This window comes from Saccostrea echinata, unplaced genomic scaffold (assembly GCF_033153115.1).
Source record: "Saccostrea echinata isolate AGI-Se365-2 ecotype Australia unplaced genomic scaffold, CSIRO_AGI_Sech_v1 ptg000054l, whole genome shotgun sequence".
NCBI classification, from domain to species: domain Eukaryota; kingdom Metazoa; phylum Mollusca; class Bivalvia; order Ostreida; family Ostreidae; genus Saccostrea; species Saccostrea echinata.
This window is the reverse complement of record NW_026889803.1, coordinates 55,317,727-55,332,068: the sequence shown is the minus strand read 5'-3', so window position 1 is coordinate 55,332,068 and position 14,342 is coordinate 55,317,727. Positions and strand designations below refer to the sequence as shown.

At 31.3% G+C, this 14,342-nt stretch overlaps 1 protein-coding gene across 1 annotated transcript in view; it reads left to right on the top strand.

Moving 5' to 3' along the window:
• LOC133205028 (uncharacterized) overlaps nucleotides 1–13,843 on the top strand; it is a 33,733-nt gene extending 19,890 nt beyond the window's left edge. Inside the window, exons 2-7 of the mRNA XM_061340770.1 lie at nucleotides 446–854; nucleotides 1,660–1,775; nucleotides 1,887–3,665; nucleotides 3,760–3,902; nucleotides 11,670–11,975; nucleotides 12,057–13,843. Coding sequence (XP_061196754.1) covers nucleotides 446–854; nucleotides 1,660–1,775; nucleotides 1,887–3,665; nucleotides 3,760–3,902; nucleotides 11,670–11,975; nucleotides 12,057–12,113 — 2,810 coding nt within the window. The 3' untranslated portion in view covers nucleotides 12,114–13,843. The remainder of the gene's footprint in view (nucleotides 1–445; nucleotides 855–1,659; nucleotides 1,776–1,886; nucleotides 3,666–3,759; nucleotides 3,903–11,669; nucleotides 11,976–12,056) is intronic.
• Nucleotides 13,844–14,342: the final 499 nt, after the last annotated feature.

The window sequence follows — 14,342 nt, the reverse complement described above, 5'->3', positions numbered from 1 at the left end:
ATAAGAATCATATTCGATTATTTTACGCTGAAAAGTAAGAGGGGTTGTCATCTGTTAACATAATGGTTCATGTTTATTTAAAAAACAATTTGATACCCAATAATGCATGTTTTAATACAAGGAAAAACTCATTTAAAACGCATATTTCCGGAAAGTGTGGAAAAAAGTTGAAAATAAAAGCTTGAATTTCACGTCCTGAAATAGAGTGTTTCCAATGAGGATATTCGACGAAATTCAATGAGGCTAAGTTTTCAGAAAAAGGGCACATATATCCAATTATTTAAGCGGTTCTTATTTCAGTTTTTTTATGTTGTATTGATTTTTTTTTTCATGTTTTGATATGATATTCTCATTAAACTTTACAAATGTCTCTTTTAATAAATAGGGGACATTGAAAAAAATGCTTATAACCGGATGTGGTGTTATAATATTTTTACTGTTAAAGATGAGGACGATCTTCCAAAAATTCTTCCACCAAAACGACGACGGAATTCAAAGAACAATGCTGCAATGAAGAAAAAGTCTGCGGTCGTCCCCGATGATATGGAAAGATTAATTCAGGAATTTCCCCGACACAATTGGTTGGAAAACAAGTACAAATCAGACGAGACACCCCGGAATCATCCTGAAGAGATTCAAACTACTGAAGAACTTTATGAATATTCATTAGATGAAGATAAAATGGATACTACTGATCTAGGAGAAGAAAACCAATCTACAACAGAGACAGTTAACCCTGTGATAAACGAACACGATGCAAGATCCAACCAACAAAATGCCTTCAGCCTTGAGGCCACGGAGACGTCAGAAAGCAATCCCAGTGACGAGCAGGAGGACATACCGGACGAAGACAGGTAAGTAAACGTCGAACATCCAGGTATTTGAAATACGATCTTCTTTTTATGTCAAGATATCACATTATGTCAAGACATCACATACTCCTTTATGACATGCCATTCAAATTTCATTCATTTTTTTGTTGTTTCTTCTTCCAAAGACCTGTTTTGAATAAATGGTGCAAATTCTTTATCCTTCTGAATTAAGATAAACCCTTTCGGTTATTACAATTCATTCATTAGACAGATATTTCTCTTGAAATTTTGCACAACTGCTTTATTAATTATATGATAAAAAGATACAATATAATTTATGTGAACATATGTATTTACTGTCATCCAGGTAAAAGTAACATGCTTAGAAATGTATGTATACAAAACAGTTTTTCACACCCTTGTATATTTACATATTAAGCTACTAGAATGACTCATGATATTGGTATACAAATAAGAGAGAGAGAGATTAATCTGTAGGTTATACATTATCAACTGAATAACTTTTTTCAGCCACCTTCATTATCAAACATTTATTAATATTTCAATATGTTTCACAGTCTCTCATCCTTCATTAATGCTTAACAAGTTTCTATATGATCACTTTTATTCTTTTTTACAACTTCAGCTGAAAAAAGAAATTATCATGGAAAATGAAACATAATTTTGAGGTGTAAATATTCACTTTGATGTTCATATTCTTGACGTTTGCTGCATGAGTTTATACGACATGTAACAGCTAGTACATGTTGTTATATAACTCTGATACAGGATACCATATTTGGGGCCCTGTTGCAGGATGTGAAGTTTTTGTTTGTTGTTTGCTCAGGCTTCAAATCGTCACGGACTTGGACAAGGATGGTCAAGATAACGAAGTCATGATTCCTTGTACAGTACCTTCAACGATGACGGAAGTTACATCCGAAAGTCCTCACCTAAATCAGGGTAATTGACGTAATATGAAATAGTTTATTAAAGCCCACGATACTGTTATTGTAACTAATCCCTATATTGCTTTTTCATCATTCCTAATTAATCATTTTTGTTTATGTCTAGTAGACCAAAACTCCACTGTGGATACCGAGGCAGATGACCAGGGTAAAATTACAGAGGAACCTGTTGAACCAGTAGTGTCCACTGCACAGGAGGAGATAACAGAGCATCCTCGAGCTACCAACAGTACACTGCCTCCTGTACCACATCTAATTAAAGCGCCTGACAGTAATCAAGATGATTTGCATTCAAGCAATATGCTAGCTTCACCAAACCCCGAAAGTTTTGAAAATGTCACTATAAATCAGCCAATAGCTGAACAAGTTTGCACTTCCTCTATTTCTTACGGCAGTGCTAGTGTTCCATTAACAGAATCTTGTTCTACACCAACTATCGTTGATTCAGTTTTATTGAATAAAGACTGCATTGCCTCTACAATGCCTTCAGAAGGACAGAACGTGAACACAAGAAAAAGAAGATACAATGGTGAAGAGAGTCATGAAAGAGACCGATCATATGCTGATATGCCCACGTCTGATCACATTAGTGAGAAAAATCCAAAGCTGTCTTCTAAAGTGATTGATATCAATAACTGGAAAGAAATTATAACAGCAAAGGTAAAAAACGACATTAATAATCAGTTGCAAAAGACATTAACAGAATTTCGGGAATTAGACCAGATGGCCACAGAAAAGGCACGTGAGGCCGAATCTCTAAGACAATTGCGTGAGCAAAAACTAAGAGATCTTCAAAGTATTCAAAAGAACAATTCAGAGGCCGAAATTAAAAGGATTTTAAATGAAAGACTGAGTATGTTGGAAAGACAACCCGAGATGAAATCTGAAATAAACAGTCCTCCACCTGCACATCAACGTCCAAAACAAAACATCAGGGAACTTCTGGATAAAATGGACCGTTCTCATTCACAGACACCCATCGACTGTTCTACGTTTAGTGCATTTAGTGCTCGTAAGACTCCATTACACTCTCCCAACGCCAGCATGAGCGGAAAACCTCCCACTAGTGCTCACACATATACACATGTGCCATCCGTTAGAAATGATGACCCAAATTCTGAAACAGGAATAATTCAAGGAAATGTCCCTCCAGCTCATGAAACTGAGCAAAGCGGTGCCATACGAGCGTCCTCAGCGCCGGTTATTTGTAACAGGACCAGCTTAGACAAGCAATCCACAGTCCCAGATATCAGAGTGTCAGTATCAAACAGAGTGAACACTGTTATATCAAATTCTAGACTGTGTAACGGTTCAAAACCGGGAGTAAATACACCCAGACCCAGTGAGGCTTATATTGACCTCTCCCAGAGCAGTAAAGACTCTGAAAGGGAAATTCAAAGGGAGCTTAGTAGAGCTTTGGCTGTGAAACGACAAAAGCAAGATTCAAGTGCAAAGCATGATGTGTATAAAAGCAAAGAGATTACGGTAAATAGGTTACATCATCAAAATGGTGAACCGTTTGGAACAAGACAAACTATACAACCATCAAATCCGCAGCTAATGCTTAGTGCAAAGTCAAAAGAAATCAGAGGATATCCTCAAAATACTTACACGCAGCAACTTGTGCGACCTGTTTCTTATGCAACCATTACTAATTCTCAAAATTTAAATACAGAAAAAACGGTTTCAGGTGCATATCGACAGAATATTCCAGGAATGATGCGCCCACACGCTGTCCGATTGCTCGGGGCTACTGCAGTAGGAAATGTACAGCAAACATTAGACGGAAGACAAGCTTTTACTTCTTATGCTTCAACCATTCCTCTGAATACATTCCCAAACACGGGGTCTATCCGACAGGGCACACCAATTAGACAAGTGCAAGGTACAGAAAGATAAAAACTTTTATTACCTTGTAGAAAAGTTCAATAGATTGCAATTGTCACATTTAAAATCTCATATATGTGTATACTTCACAGGCATCGTCAGTCCAACACAGCCCCATGTTCGTCCCCCTCTGTCCAGTGGTGCTGCACCTTTGGAAAACGGCCAGCTTTTACGCCATATTCCTATTACAGCTGCACGAACCATAGATGATATACAGAAAGCTCCATATGTACAGGTAGTTTATCTGTCCAAAACGTAGAATAGATTTATCAACTTTAAATTCAATGGGTCAAAGCTTTGTTCTTTCGTAAAAAAAGAAAAAATGAACATTTTTGTATACGAAGTCGTTGAATTTGTTTTGTTTGTACTTGTATTTTATGGGAGATTTATTATTTTGTTGTTCACTATTTTATGGTTATTTAAAGGCATGGATTAAACGATTCATTTTACAATTTGTAATCTGCATAAATACCTCCATGCTTTTATTTTGCTGCCAGTCGATGCATCAGTTAGAGGTTGGATCAGGTCGTAGAAATCCACACTTAATGTCATGTTGGCCTACTTCTGACTTCACGTTTCTCTCACATTGTAAGCTCATTGACTTCCTATAGTAATGGAATCTTTTAAATACTTTTTCTTCGATATATTAGACAAAATAGATGGAACATTTAACATACCTCAGAGACCCCTACGAATGTCAGTCTTTCTTTTGATGTTGAAAGATGTTTCTAATTTCTTTTTTTTGCATGCATTTTGGCGAATTTTATTTTATGATTTTGTATCGTGTCTGTTACTACTTTATCGTAAGAAGAATATGCATCGACATAAGACCTTCATTAATATGTATATAATAAAATATATTTTGATTAATATTAAAATGGAAAGGTTTTTTTGTATTGTTCATGTTCTTTGTTTTGTTTGTTCTTTTCTTTCTCTCTCTTTCTTTTGGTATTTTGCTTTTTTTTTTAAAATAAAATGCATGGATTGTATTTTAGTACCTATACGACGTGATTTGAGCATGAATTGGAGCAAAGTATTAAACATACTATACCAACATGCAGTATATAACCAATTTTTAAACAAGAAATATAGCAATTGAATTGATAAATAGAATAAGTAAAGAGGTATGTTTCTCGATTTTGAATTAATAATCCTTTGAATAGTCTATTCCCAAATTTGCAGAATTTTATCCTAGAAATGTTGCAGTTAAAACTAATCTTAATTTGCTTGCAATGTATGTAAACTCGTTAAGATGATAGTTTAAAGTTGACATTAGAATTGCACGAGAAAAATAATATGGAATCGTAAGAAATTATATAAGTGCTATTAAAACCAGATCAAGCATACAATAACAGTAACATTAATATTAACATAAGCAATATTAAATATCTGTATAACTTGAAAGAAAATTTTATCAAATGCAAAATAATGCCCTCTTAAAAATCATACGCTGGATGATCCACCGTGCCCATCTGTGCACATTTTTAATTTTATACCCTCATGAAGTTTAAAAGTAATTTTGGTGAATATTATTAAACCAATTTAAAGAGGTTGGATCCTGATATCATAAGTCTTAAGAAATTTTTGTCAAGTATATTTTATTATCTACGCATATAGCTTACTTAAAAATCTAAACATAAAATGGGGGTCAATACGATTCTTTTGGCGCTACGGTACATTTAATATGATCTTTCTGCACTGAAATTGTGTCTTAAACATAAATCACCTCTTCGAAGTTTTTCCTCCAATATTTTTTATCAAAATAAATCATGGGACTAAATATACTTTTATTTTATCTTAAAAAGACGCATGAAAATTGTGAAAAAGAAAAAAATTTCAAATAACTTTGCATAATCAATTATTTGAACTTTCTGCACTCACAAACTGTCATTTTTCATTTGGCATTAAAAATATAACAACCAAGAAAATTATTTTAAGGTCTTTGACTTTTGCTGAATTGAAGCAGAATGATCAAAGTTTTCTTATATTTTCAGAAAAGAAAATCAGAAGTGGGGGTCTATGATGTAGGTTTTTAGATATTACAAAAAAAAAGGTTAATTTTAAGTTAAAATTGGCTCTATATTTTCCTTGACTTTCAGACTATATTTTCACAATATGATGATAGAATTCATAAAAGTTAATTTAATAAATATTTCAGGGCCAGCATAAAACATTTCACTGCAAACAAATAACTCTGTGTAGCCTACATGGAAAAGTAGGAATCCAAACTTAACAGTAATGTTAACACTTCGAAAGAGAAAAGTTGATCATTTTCTTCTTAAAAAAAAAACCTTCCACCACAAAATATTGTTCCTCACTGAATGCTTTTTGTATGGAATTTAATCGTGGGTTTTTATTTGAATATAAATCTTTTTGCATTGTAGAATCCAAATTTAATGTAAGAACTTAAATATGATGCAGAATTTTTGAAATAACGGTCCAGACATAAATCTGCTCAAAAGCTCAGGATCAAACCTCCTTAAGCAAAACATTCTAAAAATAAATTTGACATCCAGTTTAGTATCATGTTATAAATTTTGAATTACATTCTAAATTTTGTATTTTCTCCCACTGAATAAATTCAAAATGTATAACATGACATAATGGTTGTCTTATATTCTCTTTAGAGAAGTCGACAGGCTTTCGCCTCTTCGCAAACCTTCATGTTTTGATTCTGGAAAACTTGTAAAATTCGAACCGGTGACGGCCTACACTTCAACTGACATTTCGTCTAAAATATGTTCGAATGTACGGTAACAGACGTGTTATATTAACAATTTCAACATAAATACACACAACTGTCACAAGAAAACCAACCTTTACATATTGTTAATCCATTTTCACATGTTCTCCATCCCGGATTTAAATTATGTGCAAGTAACTCTTGAAGGATTAAAAAAATCTCTAATTTGGATAAAACTGGAAACTATTTTTACCGAATAATAATGAAACAAGAGAAATTGTCTATTCTGTTCAAACTAACGAGACAGTATTTTCTCGAGTTCCGTTCAAATTTATTTGATCTTTGTTTTAAACTTCTTTTTCATTTCTCGGGAAAGGTAGAGTTAATATCGTTTAAGAATAAAAGAAAAGATTTTTAGTATTGACCGAGAGGAAGTAATGAAGTATTTTTAAGCTCAAATTACATTTTAATTGTATTAAAATAGTAAAAATAAGTAAAAGTAACAATATTAATTTTGAATAACATGCTAAATCAAAAGTGAATTGTCAAAAACTTTTTTGAACATCAAAAAACGACTTCGCCAATTTTTCCAAATTATCCGACTTACAATCTTCAATTTTTTCTAATAAGCTGTGGTAGATAAACATTAGTTTAAATCCGGGATGGAGAACTTGTGAAAATGGATTAATAATATGTAAAGGTTGGTTTTCTTGTGACAGTTGTGTGTATTTATGTTGAAATTATCAATATAACACGTCTGTTACCGTACATTCGAACATATTTTAGACGAAATGTCAGTTGAAGTGTAGGTCGTCACCGGTTCGAATTTTACACGTTTTCCAGAATCAAAACATGAAGGCTTGCGAAGAGAAGTGGATGTAGGCGAAAGCCTGTCCACTTCTCTAAAGAGAATTGGTTGTCTTATAGAGTCTTATAGCATAACACAAGTTTCCAACTCAAATTATCTGCCTTTTTAGAATAGAATATGAAATATGTTACTTTCCGTATTATTTATCTTGCCACGGTTTTAATTAGATATTTCTAAAAAAAAAAATTAAATGCATAGGAAATTTGTGTTCCTTGAATGCTAAAAATGTATGTTTAAGTCTACAATAATAAACATATAACCTAACAAAACAAAAAGATAAATACATGTACATAAAATTGTTTGAATGTCGATTTAATAAAGAATAGATCATATGCTGTACAAGTGTGAAATACTTCAATACTGTAAAACTTAACAATTTTTGTAATATATCGTCTTTTATACGTGATAATATATTATTTCTTCACAAAATGCAACATATTTCAAGATGTATTACGAAAAAAAGTAAATTGTAACTATTGAAATTTAGAGTAAAGATAATATGAATACAAGAATAGTCTATTATATTTTGGTCACTGGAAGGAAAGAAAATAATGAGGCTGCATTTTTCAATTTACATATCTTTCACTATTCCTAAACCAAAGAGTGATTTACAGCTACCGAAGTGCATGTTATATTCATTTTTTTATGTAATATGATATTGCTGGTTAAAATAAATTTAAAAATTATGCAAATAAATATAATACAAAATTAGTAATTCAGATGAACGGTGAATCATATGTAGAGAGTACTTCATCAGGCCTCAAAGCTGTAATCTTAATGTTTGCAATTCAGGAAAATAATTATTAAAAATGTAAATATACACCTACCGTTCTTCGTATCATTTTTTTCTCTTTATATTTGCAACTTGATCGATGAACGCACAGAAAAACCATGAACCTTATTACCTATCCATTTTTTCTTCAATTAAACATTGTAGGCTAGGTTAACATTACTTTGAAACAAATGAAATCTAAACAATGTTTACAGTTTATTTTATTATATTAAGAACATCTTGAGCTTTAATAACCCTTCACTCCTTGAAATTATAAGGATGCGACATCATGCGTTATTTTTTAATTTGATTTTTTTTAAATTTTCAAACGAAGGGTCAAAGTTTCCTTTAAAAAAAAGCACGAAAAATATATATCAGTATTGCAGAATACCTTACTATTAAAATGTTTCCCTTTATTTATTCGGAAATAAAATGTTTTGGATGGATACATAAGTGGAAAATATATATATTTAAGATTTTCTTGTCCTCCAGAATAAGTATTTAAGTTTAAGCACCAAATTTGTTGGGTTTTTTCTCATTTTTGGAAGTATTGCCGGAATATTGAAAATGTTGTATTTTCTTTAATGAAATTATTAAGATAGTAATGAAATATCAAACGATATTGTACTTCAGATGTTCCACCTCTCCATTTTTCAGGAAGTCAGTAATTATCAAATGTCCAATATTAATTTTTTCCCCAGTCTGCTTGTATTGTTAATTGCACTAAATATGATTTTACAAATTAGAGAAAAGTTCCAATGCTTTGTCTGGCACACAAGACCTTGCAAAATGCTTAAGCAAACGTGTCTGTTAAGTTCTTGGTGCACGAATATATACATATAGTTTTGTCATCTATCCTACGAAAGTGTTCATATAGCACATAAATAATTATATGTACCATATATCCAATCAAATGAACCTACTTCTTCTAGAAAACCTTTCCAAATTTCAAAAATCTTAAAAACGCAAGCTTAAATATTTCTTAATTTCCGTAAATATTCTTAGTCCACAACTACTCCATTAAAAAATTAAATCTATACGCCTGGAATAATTATTAAAAACAAGTACTACACACAAACACACAGAGAGAGAGAGAGAGAGAGAGAGAGACTTACCGTGTTAATTACCGCTGTTTACTTATATCTTCAATCTGTTAACACTTGATGGATTTCTTAACATTGACCGAAAGAGTTTCTCCTTTCAACAGATTATAACCTTCAGTTTAAAAAGAACGATCATAATATTTCCATAACAACTCATTACTTTCCATTTAAATGGACCTCCGAGGATGATTGTAATTAAGGTCAGACGATACGTTCCTCAAATATCTGTTTTGTATGTCATCATAAAATATGAAAAATATTCAAAATTATAATTACCTTGTGTTTTCTAAACTGTTTTCTAGTTGTCTTTAAAAAAATCAACATACTAAAAACTTTAATATTGGCAAATTAAGTTATTTTCAAAAGGATAATATAGGAAAAACCATCCTCTGGTATCTTGCACAAATGCCTGGTAAGGTACCTCAATTTTTTGTGAGTAAACATGTTAAAGTAGCAGTACTTCAATGACAAAATCTTGGGGAAAAAAATATATTATTGAGGAACGTATCGTCTGTCCTTAAGGACAGAGCTATACGTTACAGCTCATAATGATCTGTTAAACTTAACCCCGTAACTCTCTGTTAAAGGAATTGGTTTACTTTCTAATGATAATTTCAAATCATCCCTGCTTAATTTACCATTTCTTTCAGGTTTAGCAAAGATTGTTAATGCAAATATTACGAGATCTTGTGATTTCTTTTTGTGTGTGATGCATTGTCCATAATGAATGTTTTTAAGAGAAATATATAATTTTTCCATGTCGAAGAAAATGAGTGTTTTATAAAAGTAGCCATTTAATAGAAAGTTTTCGAAGCTGTTTTTTTAAATTAAAAAAATTAGGATTTGATAATGAATGAATATATGTATTGCGAGTCTTTTGACCTTATAAAGAAATACAGAAAATTTAGCTTATCATAAAATAGCTTTTTCTGTTCGATTTGCCAAATAAGAATTAAAGGAGAAGCAAAATCATATACAGACCAGCATATAATTTCCTCTTTCTCGAATGAAATGGCATTAAAACAAATTCAGCATTTACATGCTATCTCTCTTTTATCTAATAACATTTACAACATTTCTTTTTTGAACAGCAGTTTTTTTCACACAAATAACAAAAAAGTTCTATTTATTTTCTACTTTCCTTCATCCTGCTGTATCAACTGATCCTATAACCTTTCATTTTGTGTTATGGCCCTTGTGTTAAGCAAAACATTTATAACCAACAAACATGTTTTATATCATCATTATTTCTAACTTCATAGAATGTAATATGTAGCACTCTTGTTTATTGAACTTTCCTTCGAATTCACTGTTCTAGACATTTCTGATTCCTAGAAAAAAGCAACACAATGTCGATTTATTTCATGAAACATGTTCATGAAATAAATCAAAACTTCCTTCTTTTATTTCAAAACATGCTTTTAACAAACATTAACATACAATTTTATCATTGGTCCTTTCAAATATATGTATACATTTTTTAAAGGCATCATACATTATATGTTTTTCAACCCAAGTTTTACCATGAAAATGACCAAAATATATTACAAATTTTCTTTTTTAAGAAATCTAAGAATAAGTTAAACATCGAAAAATTTATAATACATGAGAAAATAAATAGGCTACATAAAGTCTACTTTACCAGACTAAATTATAAAAACTGTTTTGATCCTGGTACATGTAAAAAAAATAACTATGGATTCAAAATATTTGCCTCTTACAAGGAAATGACAACTATACGTACAAATATATAATAAGCATTTTATCTGAACAAAAATTTTCCCAAGAAAGAACAAACAAAGATATTTTGAACAAACCAATCCTTGTTCATGTCTTTCTCTCTTCTTCATTTTTTCCTCCGATTTCCAATATTATGCCATACATGTTGCAGGTTGTCAGATGCAGATTAGTGTAGTTTGTTATCCACAGTCATGACTCCCAATTGAAATTGTCCCATTGTATGTCAAACGTGTCGCCGATTGGTGTAGTTTGTAATTCACAGTCATGACTGCGATGATTTGGCTGCATTCTTATTTTTGTTTTTCCATTTTGTTCCTTTTCTGCTCATGATTTTGTTGATGAACTGGAAAGAGAGGCAAATTCAAATATTACTATTTATAAAAACCGCTATTTCTTGTAGCATTTTGGTTATCCTCGAGATCTGTTTTACAATGACACAGAACAGTATTTCAATCAATCAGAGTTATGGCCGGTAAATGATTCAATTTTTCATTACATGGAGTTAGGGATTTTCTTGGCATGAGTATTTTTTTCACTGAAGGGTAATCTTTTTTGGTATGTTTGTTTTGTTTTGCCTTCTTCTTCCTGTTTTTCATTTTCCTCGTTCAGATTTTCATTTTATTTATATGTATTTTATGCATTTGAATGGTTGCTTTTTACTGGTTGAAAGAAAGAGCTTTTTATTGAAGATTATAAATGTTTTTCTTTCAATAATTTTTTTTTAATTTGAAAGACATGAAAAATTTTCCAAATGAGAAATCGTTTTATTACTATAGAAGACAGTGTTTCTTTGGTTTAAAAATATATTTGTAATCATATTACTTTCTTATTTTTAGCAGGCCGCAATTTCTTCCACGGGTCAACCTTCTATGCGCCCCCAGGGTTATTTGCGCCCTTTAGCCCCAATCAATTCAGCAAAGCCCCAAGTCGGAGCTCTGAAGAGCAGCAATAACACAAAAATGAGGTCAGATAATACCGAAATCCTTCTTAATTCATCTCAGCAACAACAGCAGCAATTACACCATCACCAACAAACCAACATGCATATGAATATCAACGGAAAATGTATTGTGTGTTCTAAGTTTGCCTTGTACCTTTGTTCTAATTGTCAACAGTTTTGGTACTGCTCCCCACAATGTCAGGTAAGTGGTTACCATGTTTTTATAGACATTAAAATCTGGTTATCTGTTTAAAACATAAAATATGAATGCCTTATTTACTAGTTGAAACACTGGGTAAACCACCAACATCACTGTAAGACTGCCTCCAAAGTTTCCTAGCATTCAGCATCGTCATAGAACAGCATCATCAGGAAGAACATGGCAACAGCGACACACTGTACTGTCACATCAGTTTTCCTTTTATATTTTATCAATTCTGGGTAAACCATCAAATTTCAGTCAAAGTATTTCTATGTTTATATTTATTGAATTTATGGAGAAAATCATCAATGTTTATGATTGTATCACCCCATAATTAGATTTTATTGGGGGGGAAAATGTGATAGGGGACCTTCAGTGTTTATTGGGTGGATATAGGTGAACGCATGATTGAGAATTACATTTATGCGCACTGGCATACAGGGATGGGGTAATTGAGATGAGTAATTGTAATTTACTGTATTTAAATACATTTTTCCAAAGTAATTGAAAGTATTTGTAATTGAGTTTGCTTTCAATTACAAGTAATTGAATGTATTTAAATCCATTCCAAAAATGTCATGTATTTTTCAATTACATTTCAAATGTTCAAGTTAAATATAAAAAAGGTGTTTAATTTGTAATGATGCATACCAGTACTATTTTACATGAGCTTGTTTTTATTCAATAATTAAATGCCTAATAATGTTTATACAGCAAAACACTCTGCCCAGGGCAATAGGAAAGGTCAAATTTAATGATATTGCTGCTTCAAAATATTCATGTATTTGATCTTCAAAATTTTTGGAAACAAAACTAATGTAATTGAAATGAATTTAATTACATTCTTCAAAGTAATTTAGAGTAATTAATTACATTTGTTAAAATCAATGCAATTTTAATTGCAAGTAATTGACAATATTATCAATGTATTTGAAAGTATTTAATTACATTTTCAAGTAATTGACCCCAACCCTCCTGGAATATGTATTATAAGTTCCTGTGAGTTGATTATTTATGTTAATACAGTTTTAGTTATTTATGCTTTGACATTTGCTCAATTACTGTATATAAATTTATAAATTTTAAAATCACTTTATATGTGCAGTCTATTTTTAATAAAATGCTCTTTGTTTCTTGTAATAAGCCATACTAATTGTGCGGCTTTTAAAACTGCCTATGTACTTGGTAAATAGTAGTTTTTTATATGCAGTTAGGCATTTTTTTAGAATATTAATCTCTGTTTGATGGGCATTATCGATATTGTGTTCTCTGTTTATCGTTTTTTGGAGCTTTCCTCAAAAGGCTTCTATCATATATATTACATCATGATGTTTTGTTTTACAATTCAAAAATCAATTTGATGATTTTATTTCTTTCTCTACGCACGGTTATAAATTTTCTCGATAATTAAAATCAGTATTGCAATAAGATTCATATGTTCAACAAATTGTATCTGCCTTAATTATTTCTTCAATAACATTGGTCATGATTGCAATAAAAAGCCCAATATGCTAGTTCTTTTTTAAATGCCATCATATGAGAATTGTTCGAATTATATTAAATATAATTTCTGTATATAGTCATATTCAGAGCAATTTTTCATGTATTTATTGCCATATGTTTATAAAGAGATTTCCTTATTCAAATGAACTGTTAATAGTTCCCTAAGTGCCATTTCTTTTGAAATCCCGTCGCCATGTCGACGTTAATAAATTTCCTTCAATGTTTCTTTAAAGATGCGTACATTACAAATCTTGCATTGTCCGCAGCGAATGAACATTAACTTGATTTATTGCATGATGGACAACGACTGTTTTGTAATAAAATATGTGATTTTTAATACTGAATAAATCTTTTGAACTAATAAAGTCTCTTTGTCATTGATTCAACGTGATGCATAGTTTTGCAAGCATCCTGTCAAAGCAAGGAATTTAACTGAAATTACTAAATGTAGCTCATCCGTTTTAAATTCTCGTGTGACACAGCCCATAGGAAATCCAGAAGTACAAGAAGATAATGTCAACCCTTGCTTTTGGCAAATTATTGCAACCATAGGGCATATACTTTAAGTGAATCAATATAATTTTTCTTCGTGTATCTTATTAAGGGGAAGAAGTACCTTGAGCTGAAATAATACTTGTCATTCAATTTTTTTCATATTTTGTATATTTCTAATTAAGTATGTCCCACATATCTTAAAGCAGTTATATCATTAGGTTTCTTACCTTACTTTTGAGATATTGATTGACAAATACTATGCCCTACAGTGGAGTTTTAATTCTCCATGTTCCGGGCTCATTAATCTTTCCATAGTGGGATTTTTTAACCATATATATACATATGTAAGTGGACATGTATCTTTGAAAA